The 18,517-nt window shown below is 43.2% G+C and overlaps 1 protein-coding gene and 1 pseudogene across 1 annotated transcript; one reads left to right on the forward strand and one right to left on the reverse strand.

The window, feature by feature from the left end:
- The first annotated feature begins 838 nt into the window (after positions 1-838).
- On the forward strand, positions 839-1,977 carry LOC147890882 (polyphenol oxidase, chloroplastic-like; annotated as a pseudogene).
- Positions 1,978-13,961: 11,984 nt separating this feature from the next.
- On the reverse strand, positions 13,962-18,217 carry LOC147890883 (protein NRT1/ PTR FAMILY 8.2-like). Its single transcript, XM_087390023.1, has 4 exons — positions 17,734-18,217; positions 17,142-17,359; positions 16,503-17,002; positions 13,962-15,946 (listed from the first exon to the last, which is right to left on the reverse strand). Exons 1-4 carry the CDS (start codon positions 17,888-17,890, stop codon positions 15,106-15,108), a joined length of 1,716 nt encoding a protein of 571 aa, XP_087246149.1. The 5' UTR covers positions 17,891-18,217; the 3' UTR covers positions 13,962-15,105.
- Between the last annotated feature and the right edge of the window lie 300 nt (positions 18,218-18,517).

An 18,517-nucleotide genomic window follows, 5' to 3' on the forward strand; every position in this document is an offset into this window, starting at 1 on the left:
TAGACATTTTGCGGCAGTTTAAGTTTTTGCATGCTGGTGTCTTGTTATTCTACAATAGGTAACATGATTCTGCTTCCAACGATGGTCTTAAAAAATTCATATCGATTTGATGCCTGATTTTCTTTGTCACCATACTGAGGAATTTCTCCATCGACTCTTCTAATACATCAATGGAGAGCATTCTCTTTCTCAAAAAGTTGTCAAACCACTGGATGAACAAGAAGTTATTAGACACAAAGTTGGCACTTAGATACACTGAGCACTTAGACACACTGAGGCGTCCAACTCCATGCATTGCTGCCATACCAACTAGCTACTCCTTATGCCGCATCGATACAATCCGTTCATGATCTTCATGTAAAAGAAGCATCGTTCAAGTCATTCCCAAATTCAACTCAACATCGTTCACGTCATTTGTGGGTTTGGTGGATTTTCATTCGTCCATGGGAGTGCCAAAGTATAGCAGGTTCGACTCATCAGGATTTGACCTATCCGACTATGTCTGAATTCCAGCTGGAGGATGCCTCTGACATGTGGTAAAGGTCGTACCATTGTAAGTATGGATAGTTAGGTAGTCATATAATTGCTAGTCAAGGCATTAGTGTCAGTTGGTTTGGACGCTGCCTGACATCATACCATAATATAGAATTTGAATCATCTTTTCAGCTTAGTTGCATTAGACTTTGATTTAGTGTACTACGTATTTGAAACGAGCTATGTTATTTTCTATTCCATCTGTCGATATTGTACTTGCTTGTCTCTTTCAGCACTTCAATGTCATTATCTACTAGTCTACACTTTGCGTCGTGTCTATTTGAGTACAAACACCTCGATACGTATGAAATCTCTTCCATCTGAGGACCCTAGGAGCTTTGTTAAGCAAGTTGATCTTTATTGTGCTTTCTGCAATGGAGCTTACAACAAGGGAACAATATCACACTTCAAATACATTTGTCATGGCTTTTCTTACTCTGGCATCATTGGTATCTCTCTTTTCACGAACGAATTCTGGCAAGTCTAATAGGTGACCCAACTTCTCTCTGGTATTTTGGAATTGGGACAACCAAGAAGATGGAAATGTTATGCATTCCATGCTTGCTAAGAATGGAACTGCAATCTACAACCCTAAACGTAACCCGAATCACCTCCCTCCCCAGCTGGTGTGGCTTAATGCTCTCTCCACTACGACAAATGCATCGTAGATCATCGATGAAAATTTGAATGTGATGAATCAAGCCTTAGTAACGGCATCAATGGCTGAGCTCTTCATCGGAGTTGCATACAGGTAATAAATGTCTTAAGAAAGGTTCAGGATTTCTGACTGCCAATTCTTTACATATTCTACTAGTAAGAATGTTGATAGAAAACCAAATCTTCTCTCGCCCTCAGGATTCAGAACTTCTTTCGTTGTAATTGATATGTCATTGGTCTACAGTTGCACATGAGGAATTACTCGCGGTTGCGATTGAAATGTGTGTGTTCTAATTCGAATCTACTGTGCAGAGTTGGTACCAACATCATAAACTCAACGTTACTGAATGCACCTCTCGGTGGAAGTATGGAGAGCACAATTCATAATGTTGTTCGCTTTTGGATAGGCGATCTGAGCCAACCGCTCATGAATGACATGGGGACTTTCACGAGTGCATCACGGGATCCCATATTCTTTGCTCATCATAGCAATATCGACAGGCTTTGGGGTGTTTGGAAAAAGCTCCCTGATGGAAGGCGCAAAGACCACACAGGTCCGGATTTTTTGAATATGGAGTTTGTCTTTTACGACGAGAAGTCCCGAGATGATTTAGACTCCAAGAAGCTTGGCATAAGCTACAAGCCAGTTAGATAAACTACACCTCGCAGCCAGCGTCCAGTGCTAGCGCAGCCAAAAATACATCATCATCTAGCGTGAAGGTGATAGGGGCAGCAACGGAGGACTCGAAGAGCATTGACCTAGGCAAGAATCTAGTTGCATGGTGAGGCTACCTGGGGCGCCATCGCGTGGTACTACAAAATCTGCAAGGAATACATTTGTTGTTACATCAACGGCATAGCCTACCCTCCGGCTCCAAGGATGCCGTCAAACAAGCCATTGCCTATGCGTAGACCTGTACCGTTTCCAGGATGGTACTAACATTTGGGATCAACGAGACTAGTCTTAGGGCCTTCTCACATGGATGGGGCTAGCATGGGTTTACGATGGGAATATTTTTGTCATCATTACTCCCATCCTACACCAAGTGGTCTAGGATGGATTTAGAATGGGAGTAACCAATTTTTCTCCCATCCTGGACCATGGCCTCTAGACCCTGGTAGCCAGAATGGGTTCCCCTTTTTTAGGGATTCAAAAACATGGAAGGATGACATGTGTCCTTGTCCCCACAAGGTCCCCACCTCTTAAACACATGAAATGATGCCATGTGTCCTCTTCCTCCTAAACCCATCCTTAGTTTTTTTTTTTTGTTAGCATATGGTGGGATGGGAATAGGATAGAAATATGCATGGGACCACTTGGGACCACTTTTTCCCATTCCCATCCTATTTCTTCCCATGTGCTAAGCCCCTTAGTCATCTTCCTTACTATTGCAGCAACTAGTTTGGGTGAGGCGTTCTCTGCTCCTAGAAAGGAAAATCGATTTCTTGTAGCAATTCCTACATAATAGATAGCCATGGTTTGGGGTATTGTGATGTGGCGTCCTTGAATGTCTTCTTGATGCACTTCGCAGATGCTCTACGATCTCCTACTTATTTGGAATCACACTGCCCAAGACTTTGAGATGCTTCTTTTGGAAACTTTGGAATCAGCATGACTCACCCTTTACATGAACTCTGGTAGTTGATCAGAGGTTTTGCGATCATGCATGTGTGGAAGCAGAGAAACGACTTGGTTCACTGCAGACCTCATCACAGAAGAGTGCTCACTGTGGTCATAATAGAGGAAGTTAAAAGAGCGGTTCAGGTTTTTGGGAAAAAAAATGAGAACCTTAGGATGATAGGGAGAATATGGAACTGAGATTGCTACCCTTCTTCTTTACTTTGTATACTTTTCTCTTTTCTTTTCTTTAATGGAATGTTACTGACTCTTTTACCGCAAAAAAAAAACAAAACTTTTGGAGCACAATTTTCAACTCACTCAGTTGCAATGGATGGCAGTCAATGCTCTTGATACTCACTCTGTGATCGGCATTGTAATTTCAAAGCAAGATGGCTATTGGAAAAGAGCACATAGAGCCTTGGAGTGCCAAGGTTTCATCCTAGGGCACCAAATGGTTAGAAAAACCACACTCAGTAAGAGCTTGACAAGGGCCAACAGACAAGGCAATGCATGTAGCTACCCCCTCCTCCCTAGTAAGAGGTTGTTACCTGAGTGTCGAACTAGTGCTCCCTCTTTCTGAACAAGAGATAAAAATGAAAAGTGTTCCATATTGGCTCAGTTTCTTGGAAAGCCAGTTAGCAAAGCAAAAGCTATCCATCGGCGGCCTAAGCGATACTCGTACGGTGGTAACGTTTCTCTGTGATTTGCATAATATCATTGCCTTGCATAATAGTTCGTCCAAGTCTAGTGTCCCAAATTCCATGTTTGCTTTAGCTAGTTCTCATGCCTTCTGCACTGTCCAAACATAGCAACACCCACTCATTATCTTGAGATTTATATTCATTGGAACATAGCTCACCAATATGTATTCTTGGTGCCACAAGGAGCAAGTCAATGAGCCGGCCAAATATGTCTGCCATTATTCAAAAGCAGAAGTGGCTAGGTGCACCTAAGAGCTGGGTGATTGTAGCTACATGAACGTGAGCACACGCGATCATTGCTCTGATAATTGGATTTTCACATAAGGCCATTACACCACGTTCTGAATTGAGAATTGCAATCTAGAGATTCTAACAATGCGTGCTTTGGTGTAGACCAGAGAAGGACCTGATTACATAGGTAGAATTTCCGAGTTTTTCAAGACCAAGGATGAGTCTTTCTAGTTCATGTCCCAGTGGTTTTTTAGGACGCAAGATGCAGTTAGTAGACTCAGCCCTAACATCTATGTTTTAGCTAGTTAGGCTTCTCACCTTTCTTTGATTGTGGTAGAACACTTGGATAAAACAATTTCTTGTGTAATAGGTAATTAAGAAGTCAAAGAGCAAAGACAATCCAAAAAGAGTCTTCTATTACGAATGAGGGATAGCAACGCATTCGAATGTTCGGAAGCCAAGCTGAAGGTTGTAAGGCTATCTCCTTTGGTAAGTTGCCTAGAAAATATCCTCATTGTAGTTTGTTTACTTTGCACTAGGATGGACATCCGAATGAATCGCTCTCAATCAAATTCGTTTGAATGTGAAAATATACGCTTTCATTGAATAATAGAGTCCACTACAACATCGCTTCAATAAATGCAGTGCCAATCCACTTCCCAAGTGCAATTTTTCCAATAACATAGGATACGACTAGGCGTACTCAAGGCTTTAGAAATTTCCTACAGGTATCCACATCCTCCTATAACGTCCATCATGTAGATCACGTGTCATAAAGAGGGACAACAATCCAATTCCAAAGGAGTGTATAAGGTTACTAAATGCCTTGATGCTAGCCAATTTCCCAATCAAATCCTTGATGGAAATGTGGCATCTACAATCATGATAAAAATTTGGAACAATTTCCCTACTATAGATAGATAGATAGATAGAATTTCCCTACTATAGATAGATAGATAGATCATATTAATGTCCGTGGGGGCCCAAGGCCCAAAATGACCCATGGGACCAAACAAAACCTTTACAACTTGATGTCCACTATTGGGGGGTGCTAGTTATTAGTGATCTCTATGCTCTAGGAGTTGTGCAAAATAAATGCCTAAAGTTGCATGTGAGGTGTTGACCTTGGCTAGGAAATGTTACACGTAAGTACATTCTTAAAGCAAATCTATGAAATCAGCCCTTATATGTGTGTACTTCTAGCATACAAGTGCCAACGTGGGTGGTCTTCTATTTTAGGCACGTTCAGATTACATATAGTGCACAAGCCCTTTTAGTTACTTCAATGTACTCAAAGCAACATTAAACTTTCGATCCATGTTTTGATGTCATCCACTTGTTATGAAGACCCTCAAAAAGTACATTATGGAATTGCTAAGAGGAGAGGTCCTTGCTCCCCAGGGCTGATGGAGTGCTAAGGGATGGTGTTGCTTGCAGAAGAATTGTGTGTCCCCCTATGTGGATGGTAGCACCACCTTGGGGAGTCACACCAAGTTGCAAGTAGCTCCCCAAGGTGGTCAATATCATTGCCTTGCATAATAGTTCGTCCAAGTCTAGTGTCCCAAATTCCATGTTTGCTTTAGCTAGTTCTCATGCCTTCTGCACTGTCCAAACATAGCAACACCCACTCATTATCTTGAGATTTATATTCATTGGAACATAGCTCACCAATATGTATTCTCGGTGCCACAAGGAGCAAGTCAATGAGCCGGCCAAATATGTCTGCCATTATTCAAAAGCAGAAGTGGCTAGGTGCACCTAAGAGCTGGGTGATTGTAGCTACATGAACGTGAGCACACGCGATCATTGCTCTGATAATTGGATTTTCACATAAGGCCATTACACCACGTTCTGAATTGAGAATTGCAATCTAGAGATTCTAACAATGCGTGCTTTGGTGTAGACCAGAGAAGGACCTGATTACATAGGTAGAATTGCCGAGTTTTTCAAGACCAAGGATGAGTCTTTCTAGTTCATGTCCCAGTGGTTTTTTAGGATGCAAGATGCAGTTAGACTCAGCCCTAACATCTATGTTTTAGCTAGTTAGGCTTCTCACCTTTCTTTGATTGTGGTAGAACACTTGGATAAAACAATTTCTTGTGTAATAGGCAATTAAGAAGTCAAAGAGCAAAGACAATCCAAAAAGAGTCTTCTATTAAGAATGAGGGATAGCAACGCGTTCGAATGTTCGGAAGCCAAGCTGAAGGTTGTAAGGCTATCTCCTTTGGTAAGTTGCCTAGAAAATATCCTCATTGTAGTTTGTTTACTTTGCACTAGGATGGACATCCGAATGAATCGCTCTCAATCAAATTCGTTTGAATGTGAAAATATACGCTTTCATTGAATAATAGAGTCCGCTACAGCATCGCTTCAATAAATGCAGTGCCAATCCACTTCCCAAGTGCAATTTTTCCAATAACATAGGATACGACTAGGCGTACTCAAGGCTTTAGAAATTTCCTACAGGTATCCACATCCTCCTATAACGTCCATCATGTAGATCACGTGTCATAAAGAGGGACAACAATCCAATTCCAAAGGAGTGTATAAGGTTACTAAATGCCTTGATGCTAGCCAATTTCCCAATCAAATCCTTGATGGAAATGTGGCATCTACAATCATGATAAAAATTTGGAACAATTTCCCTACTATAGATAGATAGATAGATAGAATTTCCCTACTATAGATAGATAGATAGATCATATTAATGTCCGTGGGGGCCCAAGGCCCAAAATGACCCATGGGACCAAACAAAACCTTTACAACTTGATGTCCACTATTGGAGGGTGCTAGTTATTAGTGATCTCTATGCTCTAGGAGTTGTGCAAAATAAATGCCTAAAGTTGCATGTGAGGTATTGATCTTGGCTAGGAAATGTTACACGTAAGTACATTCTTAAAGCAAATCTATGAAATCAGCCCTTATATGTGTGTACTTCTAGCATACAAGTGCCAACGTGGGTGGTCTTCTATTTTAGGCACGTTCAGATTACATATAGTGCACAAGCCCTTTTAGTTACTTCAATGTACTCAAAGCAACATTAACTTTCGATCCATGTTTTGATGTCATCCACTTGTTATGAAGACCCTCAAAAAAGTACATTATGGAATTGCTAAGAGGAGAGGTCCTTGCTCCCCAGGGCTGATGGAGTGCTAAGGGATGGTGTTGCTTGCAGAAGAATTGTGTGTCCCCCTATGTGGATGGTAGCACCACCTTGGTGTGACTCCCCAAGGTGGTGCCAAATGGGCTTTATGCCTGCCAGTGAAAAGGTTGTTATCTATTGGATAGAAAAAAAGAAAAAAGAAAAGAGAGAAAAAAGCTGCTCTACAAAAAAAACGCTTATTCTATCAAACAAGTTGTCTTGCCATAAAAACTATTTTGCCAAAAAAGCTATTTCGCAAAATTACATACTACCAAAAAAGCTGCTCTGACAAAAAAACTGTTCTGCCAAAAAAGCTAGTTCACAAATCTATATATTGCCAAAAAAACTGCTCTACCAAAAAAGCTAGTTCGTAAAGCTATATACTGCCAAAAAAGCTATTATACCAACTTTCTTGCAAACTTACATATCGATAATGTGCAACGGCCATCTCGTCCATCCCATGGTTCTTGCCATTCCAAGTATGAGCTATTGTTTATTCTCATTCTTTGCATATTTTCTGTCATTCTTTTACTGAGAAAGTTGTTGAATCTCTTACCTTCATCCAAATAGTGGATTTTTTACCTTTTATTTTTAATGTATTTTTTCATGCTTGCAGAAAGTCAAAGAAATCTATATGACTGGCACGTGCAAGATATTGATTTCTCAAATTGCAATATGAATACAACTATTGATGTTCTAGTGTCTATCTATTCACAAGACTTCTTTGCAATACTATTAGACTCTAATATTCTCGATGTTGCTTCAATCTGATAACATTCATCTCTTTTGATGCATGTTCTCGATGGGAGGTAAAGATTTGGAATCAAAAGTAGAGATAGCCAAGTTGGATACAAGGTCGAAGGATGACATTTCATATATTATTTACGTTGCAACCAAGAATGAGTTATGAGCTCGTGTGAGCAAAGTTTTATTCAGATATTCATTGGACACAATTTCTAAAAGGCGCAAATCTTTGCACGTCACCAAGGCAATAATAAAACACTACCCTTGCCATTTGCAGGGACGATTAGGTCTTGATGGACCCTGTGTCATGTCCATGTTCATATTTTTTTTCCTTTAGGAAAATTTTATTAAATGATAGGATCCAAGTTTCATTTTAAGGTAGTAGTTATGTGCTCCATGACAAAAGAAGGACCTATAGCGAGTGAGCAATTAATGAATTCAAAAGACATACCAAGGACTTTGAAATTTAGAGATTTATAAGTGACAATAAGCGGGTATCTGAGGGTTAAGTAGAAGCTACCCACCTTGGAGTAACCTCAATGCGTTTTTTGGCCTATCCTCTGGGTAGCCTTAGCAATCATTCTCATTTTGTAAAGCAGAACTTCATAATTTTTAGGATTAATTTGCTTCTAAAATAGGTGTGATGTCTTGATTGGCTGCCCAAGTGGGAGTTAAGTGCACTCACTGATGGCTTTGAGACGAGTTTGGCAGTGGGCATTCAAGACTTAGGGACGCTCGTTTTTATTGGAATTGTGTCTCTCTCTCCATTCAATACCTCCTTTGTTTTACATTTTGGGGAGGCCTTATGAATGAAAAAAGTCATTCCTTTCTTTCACTTGTTCAAAGTACATGGGTGAGAAAATTGTTTTTAAATTTCGATACAGCTTATAGCAGAAGCCAAGTGCTTTTGTGCATACATGCACTCTTGTTTTCTACTTTGGCCTTCGAGCAAGCCCACCATCTCCGACTCCTGCTTGCCGGTGTTGCCCACTCGAGCTGTCACTATACGAGCTTATGAGCTTATGAAGGCCTTGCCCCCGAAGCTTCAAGCAGCTAGCCAACGTCCACTGCGCTTTCTGCAATGGAGCTTTTCCCCTCCCCAACAACAGCAGCTCAAATCTGCAGATCCAATGTTCTTGGACCTTCTTTCCCTGGCATCGTGGTACCTGTTCTTTCACGAACAAATTCCGGGGAGCTTGATTCGAGACCCTACTTTTGCTCTCCCTTTCGGGAATTGGGATGACCAGAGAAAAGGTGGAAATGTCATGCCAGATCTGCTCTTGCAGAGCACAAAATATCCGGCGCTCTACAATTCAAAATGAGATCAATCGCATCTCCCTCCATCGCTGGCTTTGTTAAGAATTTCAGACTTATCTACCAATCTGACGAACGAGCAGATCATCGCGAACAATCTGGGAGTGATGTTTCAGTCGGTAACCCAGGCTACCACTCCAAGTACCTTCATGGGATCGGCGCCCCTCACAATGCAATCCACGTTGGACTGGCAATTCTAACGAAACATATTGCAAAGATATGGGCAACTTCTACTCCGCCGGAAGAGACCCCATTATCTATTGTCATCATGCCAATGTCGATTGGGTTTGGACAGTCTGAAACAAAATTGGAGGCCAAACCGAGCCAATATGAAAGGGGTGGTTCCATCTGCTGTAAAAGACCTCAGGGAGATTGGTGCTGCAACGAAGGGCAAGGCCGCGAATGAGCGAACGGAGACGCTGAACTCGCTGGTGGCACGAACGACGACGACGGCAGAGGAGTATGCGAAAGCCAAGGGGCCGAAGGAGCGCGAGGTGGAGGAGGTGATGGTGCTGCAGGACCTGAAGGTGCCGATGGATGCGATAATTCACGTAGCGGTATTCATCAATCTGCCGGATGCGAATGCCGAGAGGCAGCTTTCACGTCAAGTAGGTGCCCCCGATGGGTTTTATTTGGGGGATTTATTAGATGAGGGGCGAGTGGGCAAGATTAACATAAGCGAGTGGGCATATATTAATTACGATTCGTGATTAGCCTAAGTGCAAGTGAATTTATTCGAATGTTCCACCTTTCTTAATTCGAGAACCCTCTGACCGCAAGTATATAGAGCAGAGACGTGGAGGAGACGAGAGACTGTTACTGTGCAGCATAGACGTTGAGTAGTCTGCATGAATACCGAATTTAGTAGCAACTGGGTAGGATTCTTTGGCTCAAGCAGGAGCTGAGAGGGAGAAAGGGCGGGGACGATCGATGCCATCTAGAGGAGTACAAGTTACATGCGGAAGACGAGAGGGAGAAAGGGGGGGGAGACGAAACCAAGAGTGGAGAAAGGGACAGGGAGGTAGGGGCTAGGACTGAGCAAGAGGCGTAGGGAAGGAAGGAGGGCAGGGACGGAGGGAGCGAGAGATGCATGGAGGGAGAAGGGAGTTAGAGGTGAGGGAGCGTAAGGAAGGAAGAGGTCAAGGACGGAGGGAGCGAGAGATGCAGGGAGGGAGAAGGGAGGCAGAGGTGTGGAAGCATAAGGAAGGGAGAGGTGAGGGAGGAAGGCACATAGGGAGCCGAAGGGGAGCGAGGCACATAGGGTGGGATGGGCACGGGACATACAAGGAAGGAGGGAGAGGTGAGGGAAGGGGGACATTAGCTTAGGTTAATTAGACAATTGGGAGAGATTAGCTTAGGTTAATTAGGTACTAGGGGGAGTAAATTAATTAAATAGGAGAGAGAGGAGATAGGAGAGGTGGAGCATAGGGAGGGCGGGAAGTTTAATGGATAGGAAGTTTGTGCAAGAAATTAGGAGTCATTTGCAATTGGTTCGAGTTCGGATAGATGTGTTGTCAGGTAGATGTGAATTTACGAAGTCGAAAGACCCATTCGAAATAGGTACCCATGATATTGAAAAATGGCTATTGGCATTAATCCACGAGAGGGTGATGGAGCAGGGAAATAATTAATGTAAACGGAAGCTAGGCATTGGGGTATTGATTAAGCCAGGCATCGATTAAGCTTGTGGCTGTAGGAAGCGTCTAGCTTCCTCTTGAATCCTCACTTGCCGCCTTGCTCTCTCCTTATGCTTGTCCATCTATGTATTCACTAATGGGTGGATGTGCATTCTTACTTTTACTTGATGGATGTAAAAACTTTGTGGTCTTGGTTTCAAAATTTCCAAGGTTCCCAATTGCAAGCATTCGCCTTAATTATGGAAGGAGATTCGAAGCACACTGGCTGATTGGTTTGATCCGACATATCGTGCGACATCTGCCTATCATGACCTTGGCCCGAGGAGGTTTGATTCAAGCATAAGCAAAGAGATGGTAGCATGCCATCTCTTTGCACATGCATGCTTCAAGTCCTTTGGTGATCGCATTAAAAGCATTGGATAAGTTTCAATGAGATACACTTGGTTGCCATGTTTGGTTACGGCCTTGGATTAATGGCGCTCGAAAGATTTGAAAAAAACATTAACCCACATCTGGTCGCTCAACACCAGCTTCTAGCTCCTGCTACGGCAATGAAGATTTACAGGGCAAACTATCAAGCATGATGCTATGAGTTCTCATTGATCATCTGTCTTTGCGCAAGTTCCACCCAACTTTCACTGATGAGAAAGTGACTTGGTTATTGTTTGTCACAGGATAAACAAAAAGGTGTGATAGGTCTCAGTGCCAATCTAACATGGTACAAGCTAGTTATTGATACAAAATACAAAAATACAGATACTGATATAGATACTATTACAAATATTGATATTGGCTTTGCCTATTGGTGAGATATCATATTATACGGTTGAAAATAGATGAACAATGTTTTGATTGGAAAGTTTTTACAAATAATGAAGTATTGAAAGATACTGTTACAGATTGTGATACACACACTGCTACAAATATGATATTGGCTTTGCCTATTAGCATGATGTCATATTATATGCTTGGAAATAGACGAACAATGTTTTGATTAGAAAGTTATTACAAATAGTGAAGTATTGAAAGATACTCTTATAGATAGTGATATTGTTACAAATGATGAAGTATTGAAAGATATTGTTACAGATACAAGTACTGTTACAAATGAAAGTATTGAAAGATACCGTTGCAGATACAGATACCAAATATTGATACTGGCTTTGCCTATTGGCTCGATATCATATTATATGCTTGGAAATAGACAAACAATATTTTGATTAGAAAGTTTTTACAAATGATGAAGTATTGGAAGGTCGATCCTCAGTATAGCCATGATTAAGTATTGAAAGATAGAATTGTTACAGATACTCAAATCATATGATCTGATTTTTTGGTCTTCTTTGCTCACTGCCATACTATCATAGACTTCATGTCTTATATACTTATAAATATGTAAACAATATTTTCTTTACAAAAACAGATTGCTTATTCATAATATCAACATAGGCATATAGGTACAATCGAGGCCTATTGGACTAACCTCATCCTTGTACACAAAGCTCAACAATTACCACCACTTAAACACAAAATAAATCCACCCAATACACAATAGATAATAGGGCTCCCTAGTTAGTAAAAAATTAGTATTGGCAATTAATCAAAGGGGTCACATTGTAGATTAAGTTAAGCTTTGCAAAGGGGGCAAGATTAAAGCAAGTTAACCTAAACGATTCGACACATTAATCACCGGATTCAAGAAGGTTTGAGGAATGTAGAACTTTCTAGATTCAAGAAAGTTCTGAAAGTAATGGCTACCTTGAGTGAATATATATAGAGGAGAGGAGGGAGACGAGAGGGAAAGAGGAAGAAGGGAGGGTTGAGAGGAGGGACAGGGGGAGGGGGAGGGAAAGGGGGAACAAGGAGTTGAGTGGGAGGGTTGAGAGAGGGTGAAAAGGGTGGAGAGGGAGTGGTGGGGGATGGAGAGGCATAGCGAGCAGAGGGAGCAAAGGGTAAGACAACCAAAGAATAAGAGCTGAGCAGAGGGAGAGGAGCGTTGAGAATAGGAGCTGAGGAGGAGCAGTGAGGGGAGATGCACGGCAACAAGCGAGGCGGCGAGGACAAAGAGAGGCGGTGAGAGCATAGAGTTACTTAGGTTAATTGCAAAATGAGAGGAGGGAGATGCAACTAATTAATTGAATGGAGCATAGGAGCGATTAGGAGATACAATTTGATTACACCGACTCTAGTAGTAACAAAAACAAAGATATTTGTGTCCTAGTGAACTAGGAGGCAGTGCACCCGAGCATTCATGCTCTCTTGTTTCCATAACCAACAACGCATGTGCATGCAACTCTACCACTTCACCAAAGACAACCGATGTGGATGTGCAGCTTGTAGAAGATGAATGCAAGAAGCAAGACGACTCCTCCAGTGTGATTCGAAGGAAAGCATACAAGCTGCTAGCACGAAAGAATGAGACTACCAAGAAACTTGTCAATGCTTTTGAGTTAACTGAGGAAACCAAACATTTCACTGAGGAGCAAATAGATTGGAGGAATGTAGAGCGGGTCGTGAGTAGGCCCGTGAATAAGCACGGATGAGGTTGGAGCATCAAAAGATGAGTTCTCAAAGAGAGATGATAGATGGAGCAACCTCTAGGTCCCTGGACAACATAGCTGATTTCTTGCTTGCCTTACTAAGTGGTTTGAAGAAGGATTGAAGTTTAAAGCTTGCAGCCATTATTAGATTAGTATTTTTGGGCTTTTTATTTTGAGCTCATTTGAAGCTTATGATGGTGATTGCAAACATGACAAAATTTGCATTCTAAATTATGATATTGTATTTATAATATTCCTGAGCCATGTGCGTAAGGTGCGAAAGGATCTTACTTTAGGCACCAGTAGGTTATGGTTGCTATTGATATTTTGGTGTAAAGGGAGGCTTACTTTTGGTACAAATGATATTACTTCGGATGTTTTGTGATAAGTAAACTCATTAGCAATGATGACTTGATGATTGGAAGGTCTTCAAGTGGGCCACTTTGAGTCATATACATCGGTCATTCTTGATGCTTTTTCATTGTTTGTTTCATTCTATTAATAGGAGCATTTGCATCGTGTTAATGTGCTGGTGATTTAATGAATATACATGCTCTAATCATGCAATTGGGGGATTTGAATATGGTTTGAATATTACGGAGGCTAAAGTGGTTGTGGAGGCTAAGGCCTTTTTTAAATCTTTAATTGCATCTTGGAGTCAATCATACCAAGGAGTTAATTATATAATAACTAGCAACGGATTTTATTGGGATGACTCTAACTATGATGTTAGAGATAGATGCCTCAAAAAGAGCACAAGAGTTGCAGCCTTTCTTCGATGAGTAAAAGGATTTTAGTCTTGGATTTTCTAGGTTGTAAGATTGCAATAAAATTAGAGCATGTCCTTTCTCTTCAAAGACTAAAAGGACTCAATGCTGGCTGAATGAGTGAAAGGACACAATGCTGGCTAAATGCTGCCAAATCTGACCCTGTTACTCTTCAGAAACCTGTCCACAAAGGACCTCTGCTCATGCTCAAGGCAGCCCATAATATTTGCGAAAAGAGATGCAGATGGAGCAGGCAGGAAAGTTACCATTCAACCTGCTTCAGCCCACTGCCAATTTGTTTATCTAAAGTGGGGTGTTATGAGAGGAGAGGACAAGCTGAGTAGGAACAAGCTGAATATTATTGAGAGGACTAGTGTGCAAGCAAAACAAAGGGTCGACAGCTTTGGGGTTAGCTGAGAGCTTAAGCATAGGCTTAAATATGAGCCAGGCACCTACATGCAATGGATTTTATTGGGATGACTCTAACTGTGATGTCAGAGATAGATGCCTCAAAAAGAGCACAAGAATTGCAGCCTTTCTTCAATGAGTAAAAGGATTCGAGTCTTGAATTTTCTTAAGAATTAGAACATTAATCCTTTCTCTTCAAAGAGTGAAAGGACTCAATGCTGGCTGAATCGGTGAGAGGACACAATGCTGGCTGAATTGCCAAATCTGACCCCGTTACTCTCCAGAAACCTGTTGACAAAGGACCTCTGCTCATGCTCAAGGCAGCCCATAATATATGCAAAAAAAGATGCAGAAGGAGCATTGATAGGTGGAAGGAAAGTTGCCATTTAACCTGCTTCAGCCCACTGCCAATTTATTCATCCAAAGTTGGGTGTTATTGAGAGGAGAGGACAACCTGACAAGCTGAGTAGGGACAAGCTGAATATTCTTGAGAGGACCAGTGTGAGCTAAACAAAGGGTTGACACCTTTGGGTTTAACTGAGAGCTTGAGCATAGGCTTAAATATGAGCCAAGCACCTACATGCAGTCCCAAAAGGACTGAATAGAGGAATCATACTTATAGACCAGCCCATTAGTCTGCTGGCTGAATTGTTGTAGGCATTCTCTAGTTTTTGTGCAAAGTAGCAAGTTTGTTACCTCACAAGAAGCATCAAATTATCTGCCATCATCCTCTTCATCTCCAATCCATCCTACCTTCACCCGTCCCGTAAAGGATCAAACTCTAGTGTTGATTTTTGTCCAATTCCCAGTTACAACGATGGTGCTGTTGCGCTGATGCGGGAGCGTTGGAGCTGGAAGGAGCGGGCACAAAGCATAAAGAAGAGGAGGTTGAGAAAGGCGAGGGACGCGAGGAGCCAGAAGAAGTAGTCGAGGTGGCCATCGTCCAGGTCACGCGCAATCCAACCAGGGTTCCCATTGCGAGAGGTGAGCAGGGTGACCACGGACACGAGCAGCGAGCTGAGGTAGTCACCAAGGGCGATACAAGTCAGACAGAAGGAGCTCCCCAAACTACGAAGCGAAGAAGGGGAGTACGAGTAGAAGAACTCCAGCTGGCCTATGCCAGCTAGGAACTGCGCAGCACCAAGTAGGACAAACTGTGGGACCTGCAGGAATATGGTGGGGGCCGCCCCTTGCCTGTGGGCCACCCGCAGCCTTGCGCCCTCCAAGCAGGCGGCCACGGCCAGGCTTATTATGCACAAGACGTATCCCAGCGCGGTTCTATGCAATGGACCGAGGCCTCGCTGGAGCCCGGTCACACGCCTCGCCACTGGCACAACCACAGTGTTGTAGAGGGGCGGTAGAAGCACCACAGCTAATATGTTGAACATGTTCATCGTTGCTGGTGCCATAGCTATGTTGGAGAAGCAGGTTGCTGTGTCCATGGTTTCCCCTTCTTCTACGAAGAGAGTTCCTGCTTGCGAGTACACTGTGTTGAAGAAGATGCTGCTCGCCCACACTGGTAGCAGTCTCAGTACCGCCTTCATTTCCTCCACCTCCGTTACTCTGCTCAGTCTCCATGGATCTCTGGTACTGTCGCTCCTCACCTGCTCGCCTTCAGATTCAGATCGCGTTGCTGCCCTGTCCAGCCACCTGCATCACGCACATCCCACATTCATGACCCTCCATTGTACAAATCCAACATTTGCCACTCGCCACGCTGGCTCCGGGCCAGCTAATATGCAGTAGCAATATCAATCCGTGGAGTGGCTGAAACTCTGCATAATTGCTGAGTTTATGTTTACGTAATTAAACAAGAGAAGACATGTATGGATTGGGAATCGATGCGATAGACGAAATTTATATGAAGGCATTCTCCACTCACCTACAACAGTCAATGAATCGTTGGATCTTTGACAGTGGCTGAAGGCGAGCTGATAAAGCAAAAGCAACAAGGATCCATGGAGGCTAATCAAGGTGGAGGATTTTAAGAAGAGCTTAAACCATCCATGGAGTGGCTGACGGGGAGCTAATAAGAAAGAGCGACAAGGATATAGCCAAGGTGGAAGATACGAAGATCGAAGTCCCTCACGCAATTGATGCAAAAAAGCCCAAATTTGACAGAGAAGCATTCCTGTGTAACGAATGGAAACGACGAAGATTACAACGGCGTTCAAAGTCAGCTCGAAGAGATGCAGATCGAACATACCTCAAACTCTGCGTGTGCTGCACAAGCACCTCTCCCTCCCTCGCCTCTTCCTCGTATAGCTCCTCGCTCTCCCTCGGCACCTTCACCCTCCACTTCCTTACTGCCGCCACCAGTACCTGCAACGCTCGCGCGTATGGGTTGCCCACATGCTTGTACTGCCTGTACATCGGGAGCCCCGACAGAAATAGCACAATCGCCAGCGCTCCCACGCCCGTGCAGATGGCGAATCCGAACACCCACCCTTTGGCCTGTACTGTGTACACGATGATGGTGTCGCCAAACGCAATGCCCAAATTGTTGAGAACGAGGTATCTAGTGAAAAAGGAGGCTTTATCCCCCTCTGCATCAAACTGATCTGCCCCAAGTGACTGAAGCGTCGGCTGGAATGCCCCACATCCGATCGAGATCAGATAGATGGACAGGTAGAAGAAGACGATGATCCCGCTCGAGGTGTTTCCCGATAACAAGAGTGCGGCAGCCACTGTCATGAGAGCCATGCCCTACAGGTTTACGGCGAGGGGATGACCGGATTAACAGAAGGATTTGACAGCAAAATCGGACATTGTTTAGCAGTTAGGCAACAAATGCCGGATTGGGGGCTCCATCAGCAACCTTGTCGGAAGCAATGAAGTTTCTCACCATGAGAGTGACGATCTGAAACAAGGCACAAGCCCAGAGGCGCCCCAGGAACGATTCTGCCATGAAAGCACCGATGAGGGAGGACAGGAACATGGAGCCCAACCAGTTGTTGGTATCATTGGCGGCAGCAGCACTGCCCTCGCTCAAAACATTTTGGAAGAAGAGCACCATGTTGAAGTAAACTCCGAAGTAGGCAGTGTACCAGAGGCAGATGTCCCCTTGAAAGTTTTGTGTGTAGCCGGGAAACAGTTAGCTCAAAATTTGTAGATTCAGAGAAAGAAACACCAAGCAGAGATTTCCATTAACAGATTTTGCAAAAGCAGATCCCAAAAACAACGAGAACGAAACACCAAGCAGAGATTTCCATTGACGCATTTTTGCAAATCCCACAGCAAAAGCAGTTCCCAAAAACAAGGAGAACGAAACATCAAGCAGAGATTTCCATTGCCACAGCAAAACCAGAACGAAACATCAAGCAGAGATTTCCATTGACGCATTTTTGTCCCACAGCCAAAGCAGATCCCAAAAACAACACGCATTCCTTCTATACACACGCAGATTTCCATTCCAAAAATGCTCAATTCTGCCCTACCTAGACTAAACAGCAGCGTCTTCTTCCCGCCCAGCTTCCGTTGCGACGCCGGCCTGCCCAGCCAGTCGAAAGTCTCCACGATAGACGCTTGCTGATCCTCCTGCTGCGGCTGCTCATCGAGGAGGAGAGGTCGGAGACTGCTGTCTTGCCCACCCATTCTTGGAGCTTCGGTGCAGACCAAAAGCCAGGGCGGAAATCTGTCATGGGCTTCAAGGCAGCGACTAGCGAGCTTCGCCGGGAGAAGCCAAAACGATATGAGGAGGCACCGGATTTACCCAGCAGAGGCGGCAACCATAGCCAGGCAGAGCGAATCGCAAGTCTGCATTCAACTTAATTCTGTGAAAGATATGGAGAAGATGAGGTAGGAGAAGAGATCGAAACCAAAGGATGAACAAAAAGGAAGGAAAAGAGAGAGCAACAAGAGGAAATCTTGAGGGAGGTAAGAGGTCACTAGAGAGACTTCAAAAGATTTTGCAATTGAGGTCCTTTGTGAGGATAGAGAATAAATGAAAGAAATGAATGACTTTGGTAATTCATAAGGCCTGCCCAAAATGTAATTCATAAGGCCTGCCCAAAATGTACAGCAAAGGAGGTGGTGAATGGAGAGAGACTCTCAACGAGGGCCCCAAGTCTTGAACGGCAATAAAAACGAGGGGCCTTAAGTCTTGAATGCTCATGACTTAAGGGCATCCAATCAAAGCATCACACCTATTTTAGAAGCAAATCCTAAAAATTTCGAATTTCTGCTCTACAAAATTAGAATGATTGCTAAGGCTACCCATAG

The sequence above is a fragment of the Dipteris shenzhenensis genome, chromosome 18, assembly GCF_047967505.1.
Source record: "Dipteris shenzhenensis isolate YYH24624 ecotype China chromosome 18, Dip_SZ_1.0, whole genome shotgun sequence".
Taxonomy (NCBI): Eukaryota; Viridiplantae; Streptophyta; class Polypodiopsida; order Gleicheniales; family Dipteridaceae; genus Dipteris; species Dipteris shenzhenensis.